The sequence below is a fragment of the Desmodus rotundus genome, chromosome 2, assembly GCF_022682495.2.
Source record: "Desmodus rotundus isolate HL8 chromosome 2, HLdesRot8A.1, whole genome shotgun sequence".
Classification (NCBI taxonomy): Eukaryota; Metazoa; Chordata; class Mammalia; order Chiroptera; family Phyllostomidae; genus Desmodus; species Desmodus rotundus.
Genome location: NC_071388.1, coordinates 107494356 through 107512734, shown reverse-complemented (window position 1 = coordinate 107512734; position 18379 = coordinate 107494356). Strand labels below are relative to the sequence as shown.

General features: G+C 38.9%; 1 protein-coding gene across 4 annotated transcripts in view; it reads right to left on the bottom strand.

The window, feature by feature from the left end:
- Nucleotides 1-18379, bottom strand: part of ACAD9 (acyl-CoA dehydrogenase family member 9) — an 88051-nt gene that overhangs the window by 48077 nt on the left and 21595 nt on the right. For 3 of the 4 annotated variants that reach the window (XM_053918533.2, XM_045185853.3, XM_024577892.4), the window contains exon 2: nt 9371-9464. The exons of the other annotated variant lie outside the window; for it this stretch is intronic. In XM_053918533.2, coding sequence (XP_053774508.1) covers nt 9371-9464 — 94 coding nt within the window. The remainder of the gene's footprint in view (nt 1-9370; nt 9465-18379) is intronic. 4 annotated transcript variants of the gene reach the window in all.

Below are 18379 nucleotides of genomic sequence, written 5' to 3'. Positions count from 1 at the left end.
ATATACGAGGAAAATCTTGGAGGACTTCAAGAAAGATATAGACAGAAACAACACACTTATATTAGGGGATTTCAACACCCCACTGTCAAAAATGGATAGATCTTCCAAACAAAAAATCAACAATGATATTGTGGCATTGAAAAATGCCCTACACCACAGGTGGCAAATACAAGGCATGAGGGCCAAATCTGGCCGTCCACCTTCTTTTATCCAGCCCAGCAACTTGTTTCTACCCAGCGGCAGCACCGAGCTCTCACTTAACTGTTAAGGAGTAGTTACATTTATGCAGTCCTAAAATTACATTCGGCCCTTTGAAGACAACAGCAGGCTGTTGTGGCTCCCAGTACAAATAAGTTTGACACCCCTGCCATACACCAAAAGGACTTAACTGATAAATATAGAAACTTTCATCCCAAAGAAGCAAAATACACATTCTTTTCAAATACATATGGAACATTTTCATAGACAGACCACATGATAGGACACCAAACCAGCCTCAACAAATTCAAGAAAATTTAAATCACATCAACTATTTTCTGTGACCACAAGGGTCTAAAACTATAAACCAACATCAACGAAAAAACTTAAAAACACTCAAATTCATGGATATTGAATAGCATGCTACTAAACAATGAATGCGTTAACAATGAGATCAACGAAGAAATCAAAAAGTTTCTGGAAGCAAATGAAAATTAACTCAAAACAGTCCAAAACTTATGGGACACAGCAAAGGCGACCCTGTGAGGGAAGTTCATAATGATACAGGCCTATCTAAAAAAGACAAAACATTTCAAATAAACAACCTAACACTACATCTAAAAGAACTGCGGAAACAACAACAATAAACAAAGCCAGAGTGAGTAGAAGGAAGGAACTAACCAAGATCAGGGCAGAATTAAACAATATAGAGACTAAAAGAGCAATTCAAAAGATCAATAAATCCAGGATCTGGTTGCTTGAAAAAATAAACAAAATCGGCAAGCCTTTAAGCAGGCTCATCAAGAAATAAAGAGAGAGGACCCAAATAAACAAAATCAAAAAATGAAAGAGGAGAGACTACAACTGATACCACAGAAATACAAAGGATTGTTAAAATTACTACGAACAACTATATGCCAAGAAATTTGAAAACCTAGGTGAAGTGGACAAATTTCTTGAAAAATAAAATCCTCCAAAACTGAATAAGAAGCAGAAAGCCTGAACAGACCAGTAACAGCTGGTGAAATTGAAGCAGTAATCAAAAAACTCCCAACACACAAAAGCCTGGGACCGGATGGGTTCATAGGAGAATTTTACAAAGCATTTAAGGAAGAGCTAACCCCTATCCTTCACAGACTATTCCAAAAAAATCCAAGAAGACGGAAGACTCCCAAACTCTTTTTACAAAGCCAGCATCATCTTGATTCTAAATCAGATAAAGACATAACAAAGAAAGAAAACTTCAGGCCAGTATCTCTGATGAACATGGATGCTACAATCCTCAACAAAGTACTGGCAAACTGCATCCAGCAATACATCAAAAAGCTCATACACCTTGATCAAGTGGGATTCATCCCAGGGATGCAAGGATGGTACAATATTCGTGAATCAAAAAATGTAATACATCACATAAACAAAAAACACATGATCATATCAATAGATGTGGAAAAAGCATTTGATAAGGTACAGCACCCATTTATGATAAAACCACTCACCAAAGTGGAAATAGAGGGAGCATTCCTCAACATAATAAAGGCCGTATATGAGAAAGCTACAGCCAACATCATGCTCCATGGGCAAAAACTTAAGAGCTTTCCCACTAAAATCAGGAACAAGACAAGGATGTCCACTTTCACCACTTCTATTCAACATAGTATTGGAAGTCCTAGCCAAAGTGATCAGACAAGAAAGAGAAATAAAAGGCATCCAAAACTGAAAGGAGGAAATAAAACTGTCACTGCTTGTAGATGATATGATAGTCTACATAGAAATCCCTATAGACTCTACCAAAAAAGTTCTCAACCTAATAAGCAAATCTGGCAAACTAGCAGGGTTCAAAGTCAATATGCAGATATCAAAGGCATTTTTATACACCAACAATGAATGATCAGAATCAGAAATCAAGAAAAAAAATCCTATTTGCTATAGCAACAATAAAAAGTACCTAGGAATAAACCTTACAAAGGTGTGAAACACCTATACTCAGAAAACTACAAAATACTGAAGAAAGAAATTAAGGAAGATGCAAATAAATGGAAAAATATACCATCTTCATGGATTGGAAGAATCAACACCATCAAAATGTCCATATTACCCAAAAATTTGCATGGAATTTATAAATTCCACACATTCCCTATTAAAATACCAATGACATATTTCACAGATATAGAACAAACATTTAAAAACTTTATATGGAATCATAAACAACCACAAATAGCCACAACAAGTTTGAGAAAGAAGAACAAAGTACAAGGGATCACAATACCTGTTATAAAACTATATTAAAGGCCACGGTAAACAAAATAGCCTTGCATAAGCACAGACACATAAGTCAATAGAAAACCTAGAAATGGTCAATTAATATTCAACAAGGGGGGCAGAACTGTAAACTGGAGTAAAAATTGCCTCTTCAACAAATGGTGTTGGGACATCTGGACAGCTACATGCAAAAAAAAGAAACTTGATTACCAACTTACACCACACACAAAAATAAACTCAAGGTGAATAAAAGACTTAAATATAAGTCATGACACCATAAATGTCCTAGAGTAGAACATAGGCAGGAAAATCTCAAATATTCCACGAAAGCAATATTTTCACCAACGTGTTCCCTAGAGCAAGGGATATAAAGGAAAGAATAGACAAATGGGACTTCATCAAAATAAAAGCTGCTAAAGAAAACATCAGGAAAATGAAAAGGGAACCAACTGTATGGGAAAATATATTTGCCAAAGATATCTCAGACAAGGGTTTGACCTCCAAAATATATAAAGAAGTCACACAACTCCACTCCAGAAAGACAAACAACCCAATTAAAAAATGGGCAAAGGACTTGAACAGACACTTCTCCAAGGAAGACATACAGAGGGCCCAGAGACATATGAAAAGATGCTCAGCATCACTAGCCATCAGAGAGATGCAAATTAAAACCACAATGAGGTACCACTTCACAGCAGTCAGAATGGCCAACATAAACAAATCAATAAACAAGTGTTGGGGAGGTTGTGGAGAAAAGGGAACCCTAGTGCACTGTTGGTGGGAATGCAGACTCGTGCAGCCACTGTGGAAAACAGTATGGAATTTAACCACAAAACTAGAAATGGAACTGCCTTTTGACTCAGCAATACTACTGCTGGGATTATACCCTAAGTATCCTAAAACACCAATTCAAAAGAACCTATGCACCCCGTGTTCATAGCAGCACAATTTACAGTAGCCAAGTACTGGAAGCAACCTAAGTGCCCATCAGCAAATGAGTGGATAAAAAAACTATGGCACATTTACACAGTGGAATTCTACGCAGCAGAGAGAAAGAAGGAGCTCCTACCCTTTGCGACAGCATGGATGGAACTACAGAGCATTATGCTAAGTGAAATAAGCCAGACAGTGAATGACAAATACCATATGGTCTCATCTATAATGGGAACCTAATCAACAAAACAAACAAGCAAGCAAAATATCACCAGAGACATTGAAATTAAGAACAATCTGAAAGTAACCAGAGGGGAGGTGGGAGTGGGTAATGGGGGGTGAGCAGGAAGGGTTTTCAGGAACATCTATAAAGGACACATGGACAAAACCAAGTGGGGGCAGGATCAAGGGTGTGAAGTGTGGATGGCTGGGTTGCAGCGGGAGTGGTGGAGTGAAAATGGAGACAACTGTAACTGAACAACAATAAAAAGTTAAAAAAAAATTGTTCTGCTGAATAAAAGCTTCTTAGTTTTCTTTATTCTTCTAGCCTTTGAATATATTGGCCCACTGCATTTTGGCCTCTTTTTGATGACAAATCTACTTATCTTATTGGAGATCCCTCGTATGTGATGAGTTGCTTCTCTATGTCTGCTTTCAAAATTCTGTCTTTGAGCAGTTTAATTATAATGTGTCATAGTGTGAGTCCCTATTCGGTCATCCTGTTTGAAGTTTATTGAACTTCTTGAATTTTTATATTCACATCTTTCACAAAAGTTGGGACATTTTCAGCTATTATGTCTTCAAATATTCTGTCTGCCCTTTCTTCTCCTGCTGACACTTCACAATGTAAAAAGCTGGTGTGCTTGGTGGTGTCCCACAGGTTCCTTTTAGTTCACTTGAATCTTATTTCTGTCTCTCGACTTGGTAATTTCCATTGCTTTACCTTTAAGTATGCTGATTCTTTCTTCTACCTTTACACCCACCTTTTAATTCTTCTAGTGAATGTTTCGTTTCAGTTTTTGTACTTTTCAGCTCCAGATTTTTATTTTTCTTAGATTTTTCTCTTTATTGATATTTTCATTTTGTTAATACATCGTTTTTTCTTACTTTCTCCATGTCTTTTCTTAATTATGTGAGCATCTTTAAGATAGCCATTTTCAAGTCTTTGTCTAGTAAATCCTTCCAGCAGGTCTTTTACAGGAAGTTTTCTTTGAATGGCCCACACATTCTTGCTTATTTGTGCGATTTGTGATTTTTTTTTGTTGAAAACTGGACATTTAAATCTAATAATGTGGTAACTCTAGAAATGAGATTTTCCTTCTTCCCCAGGATCTGCCATTTTTGCTTTTGCTTTTTTTTTTTTAATTTAAATGTATTTGACATATAATAGTGTGTAAGTGTAAGGTGTACAACATGTTGATTTGATACATTTCTTTGTCACAATGGAACTGTCTTTGTTGCCTTAACTAACACCTTTATCATGTCACATAATTATCACTATTTTGGGGATGGGAATAATTAAGATCTATTCTATTAGCATGTTTGATGTTTATCATACATCACTGTTACCTATAATCACTACACTGTGCATTAGGTCTCTATCTACCTGTTGCAAGTCTGTACCCTTTAAACAACATCTCTCCTATTCCCTCACCCCACAGTTCGTGGTAACCACCATTCAACTCTGTTTTTACAAGGTCAGCTTTTTTAGATTCCACATATGAGCATATCACACAGTATTTGTCTTTCTCTAACTTATCTCACTTAGCATAAAGTCATCAAGGTCCCTCTATGTTGTCATAAATGGCAGGAATTTCTGCTTTTTCATGGCTGAATAATATTCTATTGTATGTATATACATGCGTGCACACACACACTATTCCATTCATCTGTTGACAGACACTTAGACTGTTTCCATGTCTTGGCTATTATGCAGTAACATGGAGTGCATATACCTCTTTGATATCCTGTTTTTACTTCTTTTGGGTATATGTGCAAAAGTGTGATTGCTGGATCTTGTGGTAGTTCTATTATTAATTTTTTTTAATCTTTTAGTCCCCCCACCCCAGCCAGTCCCACCTCCCTCCCCCACCCCTACCCTCCCCCTTGATTTTGTCCTTGTGTCCTTTATAGTAGCTCCTATAGACCCCTCTCCCCACTATCCCCTCCCCAATTTTTTTTATCTTTACCCAAGGACACTTTTTCATTGCTTTTAGAAAGAGAGGAAGGAAGAGAGAGAAGCATCATTCAGTTGCCTCCCACACATGCCTGGACTGGGGATCATACACACTCACACCATGCCCAGACTAGGAAGCAAACCTCCAACCCAGGCATGTGCACTGACTGGGAATGAAACTTGCAATCCTTCGGTTATGGGATGACACTCCAACCAACTGAGCCATACCAGCCAATGCTATTTTTAGTTTTTTGAGGAATCTCCATACTGTTTTCCACAGTGTCTGCACCAATTTACATTCCCACCAATAGTGTATAAGGGTTCCCTTTTCTCTATATCCTCTCCAACACTTGTTATCTTTTGTCTTCTTGATGATAATAGCCATTCTAACAAGTGTGAGATATTATCTCATTATGGTTTTTATTTGCATTTCCCTGATGATTCATTGAGTATCTTTTCATGTTCTTGTTGGCCATCTGAATGTCTTCTTTGGAAACATATCTATTTCATTCCTCTATTTTCAATCAGTATTTTTGTTATTGAGTTGTATTGAGTTCCTTATACATTGTGGATATTAACCACTTACTAATGTATGGTTTGCAAATATTTTCTCCCATTCCGTAGGTTGCCATTTCATTGTCTTAATTGGTTCCTTTGCTGTGTAGAAGCATTTTAAGTTTTCTGTAGTCCCACATAGTGGTTTTGGTTTGTTTGTAATTTTGGTTTTGTTTTGTTGTTGTTAATTGTTGTGTGCTATGTCTGTGCCAAGGATCAGCCTGAGGTATAAATTTAACATCTTCTCTGGTCTTTTCTGAGTCTGTGCCTTTCCCTGGGAATGTGTGGTGATTTTCTAATTTCCTACATATATGTGGTTGCTTTTGAAAGTTCTAGTCTTCAATCTCGTTCCCAGAAGAGTGGAAAAAATGGAGGAAGAGATACAGTCTTTTAACTCCCCTGAAAGTTATTTCAGCCAATGGGGGATGGACTTACACAACAATGGGGAGAGGTACAAAAACAATGACCTCTGTCTCTTTGTCTGCACCTCTTGTGATCAGAAGCAGCAATCAGAGCACAGATGCCCAGTATTTGATGGACAGAGTCCTTTTTGCCCACTGGGGTTCCCAGAAGCTGTGTTCAAGCTGCTCCAGGAATAAGTTTACAGCTACCTGCTTCAGGGCTAGGGTTAGCTGTGCCCACAGCTAAAATTTATTCAAATTAACTGCAATTCACTGTCCAAGTCTTCCCCTAAAGTTGCAAACCTTCAGTAGAATCCAGAGGTCCAAAACAGATTTTGCCAGTGCAATTGTTGCCTAGCTGGGGAGACAGATTTCTGGTGTTTCCTACACTACTATCTTTCCAGAATCCTCTGGTCAGTTGATTTTGACAAAGGCACCAAGTCAATTAAATAGGAAAAGGACCATCTTTTTAATAAATTTTGCTGGAACAATTGGGTAGTTGTATGCAGAAAAAAATCATCCTCAAACTTTACCTCACATCATATACAAAATTAACTGGAAATGGATCATAAATCTAGAAGTTAAAAGTTAAAAATACAAACCTTCTGAAAGAAAATATAGACAAAAAACAACCATCATGACCTTGATTTCACAGGTTTCTTACATATAAAATACAAAAATCATGAATTATGAAAGAAAAAAATACATTTAATCAACATTAAAAACTTTTGCTCCTTAAAAGATACTTAGTAAAATAAAAAAGTCAAACCAGGAACTATGAAAAAAATTTGCTAAACATATATTGGACAAAATACTTGTATCTAAAATATAAAAAAGACTTCTTACAACTCCATAATACAACATACACAATATTTTTTAATGCATAAAATATTTGAAAGACATTCACCAAAAAAAAGGAATTCAGATAAGCCTATGAAAAAATTCCCAACTTCATTAGTCATTGAGACATGCAAATCATAACCACAGTGACACAACACACCCAGTGGAAGGGCTAAAACTAAAATGACTGATCATATCAAGTGTTGGTGAAAATGTAGAGCAACCACAACTTTAATACACTGCTAGTGGGAATGTAAAGTAGTAACCAGTTTGGAAAATAGTTTGGCAGTTTCTTAAAGAGTTAAACACACACCAATCATATGGCTCAGACATTCCACTTCTAGGTATTGTCTACACCAGACTCAGAAAAATGTTCATGATATCTTTTTTAATGATAGATAAATCTGGATACATACCAAATGTTAATTAACAGGAGAATGGATAAACAAATTTTAGTATATTCATACAAAGAAATACTACTCAGCATTAAAAAGGAATAAACCATTGGTATATGCAAATAGTGAAAATCAAACTTATGCTGAAAAAAGCTGGATAAAAACATACATAATGTATGATTCTTTTAAAATAACCTTCCAGAAAATGCAAACTAATGTACTGTGACAGAGAGGATTGGTGGTGATCTAGGGACAGGGAGGCAATGAAAGGGACATTAGAAAACTTTTAGGGATAATAGATATGTTTATAACCTTATTCATGTTGATGATTCCTTAGAGGTACACATATGTCAAAATTTATCAAACTCTACACGTTACCTCAATAAGGCTTAAAAAATCTCTGACAAATCAGATAGTGAAAGTTTAAATAAAACAAGGGACTAAGGACCTGAAAAAAAAAGATACAAGACGATAACTAGAACAAAAATAAAAACAAATATATCCAGATATCAAAAGATATATATACAACTAAGCAACTTTTTAAACTAACAACATACCGACAGTTAATGACATAGAGCAACAATTCTCAAAGTGTGCCTGGGGGGCCTGAGACACTTCCAAGGAGTACAGTGTCGAACTATTTTAATTCAGATTCTGTCATGAGTGTACAGTACAGTTTTCCAAAGAATTCATGATATGTATCACAGATTAAATGTATATACACAGATATGAGAATTCAGCTAGATTCCATCTAGTTCCATCAAGATAAGAGAACTGAATTCTCTTATCTGTTGCTGCATATTACAATAAATCAAATACTTAAAAGATTCAGAAAACTATAAAAAAAAACCACTCCACTATTTTTTGTTTGGAGATATTTTTTCACTAAAAATATTTATGCTAACATATAATGGGTCTATTATTTTTGAATAAAGAAATTAATGAACACAGTATTTTTTTAATTTATGTTTTAATTTCTCTTAAGGCACATATTACTAGATAAAACCCACATAAGAACTCTATGGGGCCCTCAGTGTTGGAGAAGCACTGCTGTCAATCTATCATCACTGCTCCCCTGTACGCTCTTCAGGGTTGGCTGACCACTTTAAGGGAGGGATCCTACCATCCACACTGGTATCCTCAACCTGCAGTCTGCAGCCTGCTGTTGGTCTACAAACTATTCCTGGTTCATAATAAGCTAAGTACAGAAATCGAGAGTAAACTTTTAGAAACATTTACAGCAATTTTACATTGCTACTCAACCAAGTACATATGGGCTTATATTTTTAAGTCCTTGGCTTTTTTTCATTTCATTTTTCTAGCTGTTCATTTGTATTGATTGTACAAAAGTGTCAGTCTGCAACACTTTGGAAATGTTTAAAAGTGGTCCTTCACCAGATACTTTGAGAAACACTAAATTAGATGTCTTATAATCAAATATAATTAAATAGACATTGAGACAATCCATAAAGCAAAACATTGTCAATAGACACTATTTCCCCATGATTAATGGCACTCAAGAGAGCTTCCCCTCTGTATACAGCTTCTAATACAAACACCAAAGCATTGCCCTTAAAATGGAAATGGGTAATAATAAAGAAAATCATACGTACCTTCTTCAGTGAAGAATTTTTCTATGGGTCCCACAAACTGATTGATTTCATTAAGTTCATCTTGGCTAACTTCTGGAAATGGGAAAACTTCTTTCTAAAAATGATGAACACTCAGTGAAAATGAATTTTTTGCAACTTTCCAAAGTGGTAATATTAGTCAAAAAGGAAACAGACTTGCTAGAATCTATATCTGGTAGGCAGGACATTACTGCTTGAAGGAATTAGAAAGCAAACCACAGAAGGTACTTCAGAAACAGGAATTGCATGTCGGTCACCACCACCTAGATACCCCTCCCCTACTCAAGCAGATTTATTACTGAATTTGATTGCTTTCCCTAGCAATAACAAGTTATGATGACATTCCCATAAAATGCTCTTTAGCCTTGCACTAACGTTTCAAAGCCCTGGGTTCTGTTCCTTCATCTGCAGCTTACCAATTTTGCAGCCTTCACTAAATCTCTACCTTTCCATACTTCCATTTTCTCACCCATAATATGCCGGTAACATTTACTCACGGTCATTGTCAGAATCGTGGAAGATAATTGGTGTGAAAGCTCTTTACTAAAATGTAAAATTTTACATTAGTTATTTTGCGAGTTCAGATATACTACAACTGCTGTAGCTGGGTAGCTCAGTTGGTTAGAGTGTCGTTCCATTACACCAAGGTTGAGGGTTCAATCCCCAGTCAGGGCATACACGAGAAGCAACCAATGAATGCATAAATGAGTGAAACAGCAGACTGATATTTCTCCCTCTCTCTCTATATATACATATATGTCTTTCTCAAATCAATAAACAGAAAAGAAAATGCTGCTGCAGACTGGAACATACTGTGGTTACAAAGGCCAACATCTTGTCAGATTCTCATCCAGTTGCATACTCCAGACTCTATTCCCCATTTGATGACATCTGTCACAGCTGTTATGGCAGATCAACTTTGATTCAGCCCTGGCTCTGCCCCTTCTTAGATGTGTGACTTGGGTAAGTCTCACAGCCTTTGTTAGTGTTAGTTTTTCTTCTGTTACAGATATCTCAGAAGGTAGCTGTGAGGCTCAAACCAGATGTGTCCTGGAAAATAGTGTCTGTAATTATTTGTAACAGATACTGGCTCTTGCCTCAATGTCATAACTGGAAAACAAATTAGCTTTAAACTTCTATCTCAAACCAATGGGTAGCCAATATTTCTGATTGTCCCAGGATTCCCCAGTAGGCTATCATTATATATTACCTAAAATCATCCCGCTGTGTCCTCAGTCCCTCTGGATTTTAGGGCTCCAGATATCCCTGCCAGCATGACATGAGTATTTGGATTTGGACCCACAGCTGCTAAGAAGTGATGTCCCAGATCATAGCTGCCAGCCCCCAGAAGCCCTGCCTCTCCTCATAGCACCTCTCACCAAGTGTCTCAAGACAAGGTCTTCAAAACAGAGGAGTCTTCAATCTTCCCTGTCCAGCCTTTAAATATCTAATCAGCCACAAAAGATTGTATTTTTTAAAGCAGAAAAACAAAATTTTCAACTAAATCTGGTGCAGAAACCAAACATATAAAACAGATAAAAGTCAAGCAGGTGGAGAGAAAGGTCACCCAAATGTCTCCCACTCAACTTCCCAGCAGTAGCCCCAGAGACACTGCATGAATACTGAGGGTCCAACTGAGGGGGAGTGTGACAACTACTGGTCTAGACAATCTTGAAGGTCATATTCTAAGCATTTCAGATGCCATGTTCCTGCTCAAACCCCAGCAATGCCGTAGGACATGACATTGACATGTGTTAAGGGCAAGAGTGGTAAAGGTGTTTAAAAGCAGTCAAATTCTAAATATAACTTTAAAGTAGAGAAAACAAGATTTGCTGTCAGATTAGTTGTGGATTATAAGAGTAAGAGGCATCAAAGATGACTTCAGGTATCTGGCCTAACAAGTTGAACAACAGAGTCTCCACCATCTGTGATAAAGAAGACTGGTGGGAGGAGCAGTACTGAGTGGGGAGACCAGGAACTCAGTTTTGCTTATACTAAGTTTGAAGTGCCTATCAGACATCTAAGTGAAGCTTTTAGGAGAAAGGACTCTAGAGTTCAGGGGAGAAATCTGAGCTGGAGAAATAAATATGCAACACCAGGATAATGATGGTATTTAAAGCAACAATACTGAATTAGATCTTCCTAGGTAGGACTGTAGATGAAAAGATCTACAGGCTGAGTCTTAGAGAACTCCAGTTCTGGTAGCCACCATTACTAGGAGGAGAACAAAGTCGCAAATGCACAAACCAGCCTCTCCCAGTCCACCTTGCCCTCACACATCACAGCAGTGCTCAATGGAAGCATCTGAAACACTTTAGATAAGACAACACTGCTGGTTAGCATCTAGTTGCAGAAGGCAGTGCTAGGATCTCAAGGGACTGGAACCTTTTCATCTACCATAATCCCTCACAGGAACAGTGCCCTGAGACTGAGGCAACCTGATTACAGAGGAGCATGACCACATCCCCAGGGAATACAGAGCATTTTCCATGGCCCAGGCAACACTGCCCCACAGAGATCCCTGAAGCACCAGACAAGTAAGTGAAAATAAAAACTTACACTTTGGTGCCACCTACTGGAACGGAAAGAAAGGTTTCTTATTATCAACCTGCTAAACACAAATGTCAAAGACTTTTTTTCAAGAGCAGATTTCATTCCCATAGATGTCTGGGCAGAGAAATAATCCATCAAATACCATGAGAACCAAGGTAACAAGGTAGCTTAGAAAGAAAATGAAAAAACAATACCGGAAAGATGGCGGCGAGATAGGTGGGAGCAGAGTCCACTTCCCCTCAACACCAGTGAAACACCTAGCTAATCTGAGGAGCAGAGCCAACAGCCAACAGTATTCCAGCATATATGAAGATAAGAGACCAAAGATAGAGGACATTGAAAGATCTGATGTAAGAAGAGTGCTTAAGGACAATAAGGTCCCTGGGACCAGCACGGGGACCAGGGAGGCTGAAGCACCAGCCCGGGCACAGGGTCTGCTGCAGGATTCTCGGGAGAGAGCCAGGCTGAGTCGTGTGAGCAGCCAGGTACATGTTTGGACTGGGGGGCTTGAATAGGAAGAATTTCTCAAAAAGAAAAAGAAAATAGAGGCACTCAGGGGCTAGTTAGAGAACTCTCCGCAGCAGTAACGACCCCGGCGCCCCTCCCCCCTCTGCCCCTGGACTGCCAACGAGGGATAAGCAGCCCCGGCGCTCACCTGAAGCCCGGTTGCGCACACGCAGATTAGCGAAATGGGGGCCCACACATGAAACCCCCGCGGGGCGCCCATGCCTGAAACCTCAGGTGGGAGAGCATCTGGAACAGAGGCTAGCTGCTCTACCCAAGGCCCAAAACAGTGGACCCGAGTGCCGCCTAACTCAGTCCCAAAGCAGCCCCGCCCGCCAAAGAGACCCAAGCACAAAGCCGCTGGATCGGCCAGCTGCGCACATCCCAAGCACAAAGCGGCTGGATTGGCTGGGCTGAATTGGCTGATCAACGGCCTGGCTGCCTGCCTGCCAGGGACCACACCTACAACGACTACCTAACACCTGCGCACAGAGCCCTGCAGGGCCTACTAGCTCTCTAGGACAAAGGCAGAACACCCAGCAGAGGAGAGCTGCAGGGATAGGGGAGACTGCATTCCCCGGAAAGACTCAACCCAGTAGGGGGCTGAACTACCCCATAGCAGCACCCAGAGCCCCTAGCATCTCAGTCAGCAAAGAGCAAGAAGGTAGAGTGTGAACTGCACCTAATTGGTGCAACCCAAGGACAGCACAACTGGCGAACTAAAGGCCTACTGGGGAGCAGAAGGACCATGAGGAACTGGACTGCAGGCTGAACAACAGCGAAGAGTGTGGCCCAGGAAGGGAGAAAAGTGAAACCAATCCTTCCAACCACCCCCTCCCTTTCCACAGACAGGACGACCAGCAGAACTAACCTGACCAGTTTAAAGCCAGCAGAAGATTTTGTTTGTTTTGTTTTGTTTTCCCTTTCCTCCTTTCCCTCTGAATTCCTTCTTCCTTTCTTTTTTTTTATTCGTTCCTTCTTCCTCCCATCCTTTACCTTTCCTATGCTTTCTTCCTGCCTTCTTTTATTTATTCCTATGTTTTAATTTTTGTTAAAATTCCTTCTTATCTTGCCTCCAATCTTTCTTAATTCCCTCTTCCTTCCTTTCTTTACTCCTTTTCTATTTCCTTTTTCCCTCCTTCCCTTCCATTTTTTTTCCTTTCTTCCCCCTTTTCTCTTTTTCCCACAGGTAAGACAAAAAAACCTGGAGTGCTGAAAAGACTAGAGTTAGACCGTGTTACACCCATAAACGTCAGCTCAAGACCAGCGAGCACAGGAGATTAAGGAGACAGCACCACTGAATCCCACTGGCATTCTACCATAGAAGTTCATACCATAAACCCAGGGAGTCAGAATAGATCAATTTAAGAAGCAGAGGCTCACAAGAAGAGTCTCACAAACAATGGGAAGACAAAGAAACAATCCCCAAATGAAAGGAAAGGAGGAAGTCTCAGAAAGAATGCTAACTGAAAAAGAGGCAAGTCAACTATCAGATACTGAGTTCAAAGCAATGGTTATCAGGAAGCTGACTGAGCTCTCTGAGCTCAAAGAGAACTACCAGAAACTACAGGGAAACTACAATGAACTCACTGAGAACTATATCAACATGAAAAAGGAAATAGAAACTATCAACAAGAGCCAAGAGGAAATGAAGAATACAATTTCTGAACTGAAGAACGCAGTAGAAGGAATGAAAAGCAGACTTGATGAAGCAGAAGATCGGATCAGCGAGCTGGAGGACAAAGTAGAAAAAAACACCAGACAGGGCAAGAAAAGGAAAAGAGGCTCAGAAAGAATGAAGAGGCAATAAAGGAAATGCAGGACAACATGAAACGTAACAATATCCGTATAATAGGAATACCAGAAGGAGAAGAAGAAGAGCAAGGGATAGAAAACCTGTTTGAAAAAGTAATGATGAAAATTTCCCTAATCTGAGGAGAGAAAAAGTCACCCAAATCCAGGAAACACAGAGAGTCCCAAGCAAGAAGAACACAAAGAGACCCACTGCAAGACACATCATAATTAAAATGGCAAATTTCCAAGACAAAGAGAGGATCTTAAAGGCAGCAAGGGAGAAAAAGAAAGTAACATACAAAGGAGCCCCAATAAGGTTAGCAACTGACTTCTCAATGGAAACGCTCCAAGCCAGAAGAGAATGGCAAAAAATATTCCAAGTAATGAGAAACAGAGGCCAGCAACCAAGACTACTTTACCCAGCAAGGTTCTTAATCAACATAGAAGACCAAATAAAGAGTTTCCCAGACAAAAGAAGTCTAAAAGAATACAGCTCCACCAAACCAGCTCTGCAAGAGATGCTAAAGGGACTGCTTTAAGGAAAGGAAGGAAAAGAGAAAGACAGAGGAACACAGGTAGGAAATAATGGCAATGAATAACTACCTATCGATAATAACCTTAAACGTAAATGGATTAAATGCTCCAATCAAAAGACATAGAACAGCTGAATGGATAAGAAAACATGACCCACACACATACTTCCTACAAGACACCCACCTCAGAACAAAACACCCACAAAGACTGAAAGTGAAGGGCTGGAAACAAATTTTCCAAGCAAACGGACAGGAAAAAAAAGCAGGGGTAGCAATACTCATATCAGACAAAATAGACTTCCAAAGAAGGGCCATAAAGAGAGACCCAGAAGGTCACTTCATAATACTCAAAGGAAGAATCCACCAAGAAGACATAAACATTGTAAATATATATGCACCCAACATAGGAGCACCCAAATACATAAAGAAAATCTTGGAGGATTTCAAGAAAGATATTGACAGCAACACAATTATAGTAGGGGATTTTAACACCCCACTATCAAAAATGGATAGGTCTTCCAAACAAAATATCAACAAGGATATTGTGTCAGTTAACAATACCCTAGAGGAAATGGACTTAACTGATATATACAGAGCTTTTCATCCCAAAGAAGCAAAATACACATTCTTTTCAAGTGTCCATGGAACTTTTTCAAAGATAGACCACATGACAGGACACAAAGCAAGCCTCAACAAATTCAAGAAAATTGAAATCATATCAAGCATCTTCTCTGACCACAAGGGTCTGAAACTAGAAACCAACCCCAAGGGTAAAAACCCAAAACACTCAAAATCATGGAGACTGAATAGCATGCTATTAAACAACGAATGGGTCAAGAACGAGATTAGGGAAGAAATCAAAAACTTCCTGGAAACAAATGAAAACGAACTCACAACAACCCAAAACCTATGGGACACAGCAAAGGCAGTCCTGAGAGGGAAGTTCATAGCAATACAGGCCTACCTTCAAAAGATAGAAACATTCCAAACAAACAACCTAACCCTACGCCTACAAGAACTGGAGGAACAACAACAAAGACAGCCCAGAGCAAGCACAAGGAAGGAAATAATCAAGATCAGAGCAGAACTAAATGACATAGAGACTAAAAGCACAATTCTAAGGATCAATGAATCCAGAAGCTGGTTCTTTGAAAAGATAAACAAAATCGACAAGCCTTTAAGTAGGCTCATCAAGAAAAAAAGAGAGAGGATCCAAATAAACAGAATTAGAAATGAAAGTGGAGAGATTACAACTGATACCACAGAAATACAAAGGATTGTAAGAAATTACTACGAAGAACTGTATGCCAAGAAATTTGAAAACCTAGGTGAAATGGACACATTTCTAGAAAAATATAATCTTCCAAAACTGAATGCAGAAGCAGAAAACCTGAACAGACCAATAACAGCAGAGGAAATTCAACCAGTCATCAAAAAACTCCCAACACACAAAAGCCTGGGACCGGATGGTTTCATAGGAGAATTCTAGAAAGCATTTAAGGAAGAGCTAACCCCTATCCTTCACAGACTATTCGTAAAACTCCAAACTGATGGAAGACTCCCAAACTCTTTTTATGAAGCCAGCATCATCTTAATCCCAAAACCATATAAAGACACAACGAAGAAAGAAAACTTCAGGCCAATATCTCTGATGAACATAGACGCTAAAATTCTCAACAAAATATTGGCAAACCGCATCCAGCAATACATTAAAAAGATCATCCACCATGACGAAGTGGGATTCATCCCAGGAATGGAAGGATGGTACAATGTTCGCAAATCAATAAACATAATACATCACATCAACAACAGCAAAGACAAAAATCTCATGATCATATCAATAGATGCAGAAAAAGCATTTGATAAGGTACAGCACCCATTTCTGATAAAAACACTCAGCAAAGTGGGAATACAGGGAGCATTGCTCAACATAATAAAAGCCATATATGAGAGACCTACAGCCAACATCATACTCAATGGACAAAAACTTAGAGCTTTCCCACTAAGATCAGGAACAAGACAAGGATGCCCTCTCTCACCACTCCTATTCAACATAGTATTGGAAGTCCTAGCCACAGCAATCAGACAAAAAAAAGATATAAAAGGCATCCAAAATGGAAAGCAGGAAATGAAACTGTCACTGTTTGCAGATGACATGATAGTGTACATGGAAAATCCTATAGACTCCACCAAAAAACTACTCGACCTAATAAATGAATTTGGCAAAACAGCTGGATACAAAGTCAATACTCAGAAATCAAAGGCATTCCTGTACACCAACAACGAAACTGCAAACAGAAATCAGGAAAAAAATCCCATTTGGTATAGCAACAAGAAAAATAAAGTACCTAGGAATAAATCTAACCAAGGAGGTAAAAGACCTATACTCAGAACACTGCACAACACTGAAGAAAGAAATTAAGGAAGACACAAACAAACGGAAACATGTACCATGCTCATGGATTGGTAGAACTACCATCATCAAAATGACCATACTACCCAAAGCGATTTATACATTCAATGCAATCCTATTAGAGTACCCATGACATACTTCACAGATATAGAACGAACATTTCAGAAATTTATATGGAGCCATAAACGACCCCGAATAGCTGCAGCAATTTTGAGAAAGAAGAACAAAGCAGGAGGGATCAAAATACCTGATATCAAACTGTATTACAAGGCCACGGTAATCAAAACAGCCTGGTACTGGCATAAAAACAGGCACATAGACCAATGGAACAGAACAGCGAGCCCAGAAATAAACTCAAGTCTTTATGGTCAATTAATATTTGACAAAGGAGGCAGGAGCATAAAATGGAGCAAAAACAGCCTCTTCAACAGATGGTGTCGGGAGATCTGGACAACTACGTGCAAAAAAATGAAACTTGATCACCAACTTACGCCATACACAAAAATAAACTCAAGATGGATAAAAGACTTAAATATAAGTTGTAACACCATAAAAGTCCTCCAGGAAATCATTGGCAGGAAAATCTCAGACATTCCACGCAGCAACATCCTCACAGACATGTCCCCTAAAGCAAGGGACATAAAGGAAAGAATAAACAAATGGGACCTCATCAAAATAAAAATCTTCTGTGTGGCTAAAGAAAACAGCATTAAAATGAAAAGAGCACCAACAGTATGGGAAAACATATTTGCCAATGATACCTCAGACAAGGGCCTGATCTCCAAAATATATAAAGCACTCACATGACTCCACTCCAGGAAGACACACAACCCAATTAAAAAATGGGCAAAGGACTTGAACAGACACTTCTCCAAGGAAGACATACAGAGGGCCCAGAGACATATGAAAAGATGCTCAGCATCACTAGTCATCAGAGAGATGCAAATTAAAACCACAATGAGGTACCATCTCACACCAGTCAGAGTGGCCAACATAAACAAATCCAGAAACAAATGTTGGAGAGGATGCGGAGAAAAGGGAACCCTAGTGCACTGTTGGTGGGAATGCAGACTGGTGTGGCCACTGTGGAAAACAGTATGGAATGTCCTCAGAAAACTAAAAATGGAACTGCCCTTTGACACAGCAAATTGTGCTGCTGGGATTATACCCTAAGAACCTTCAAACACCAATCCA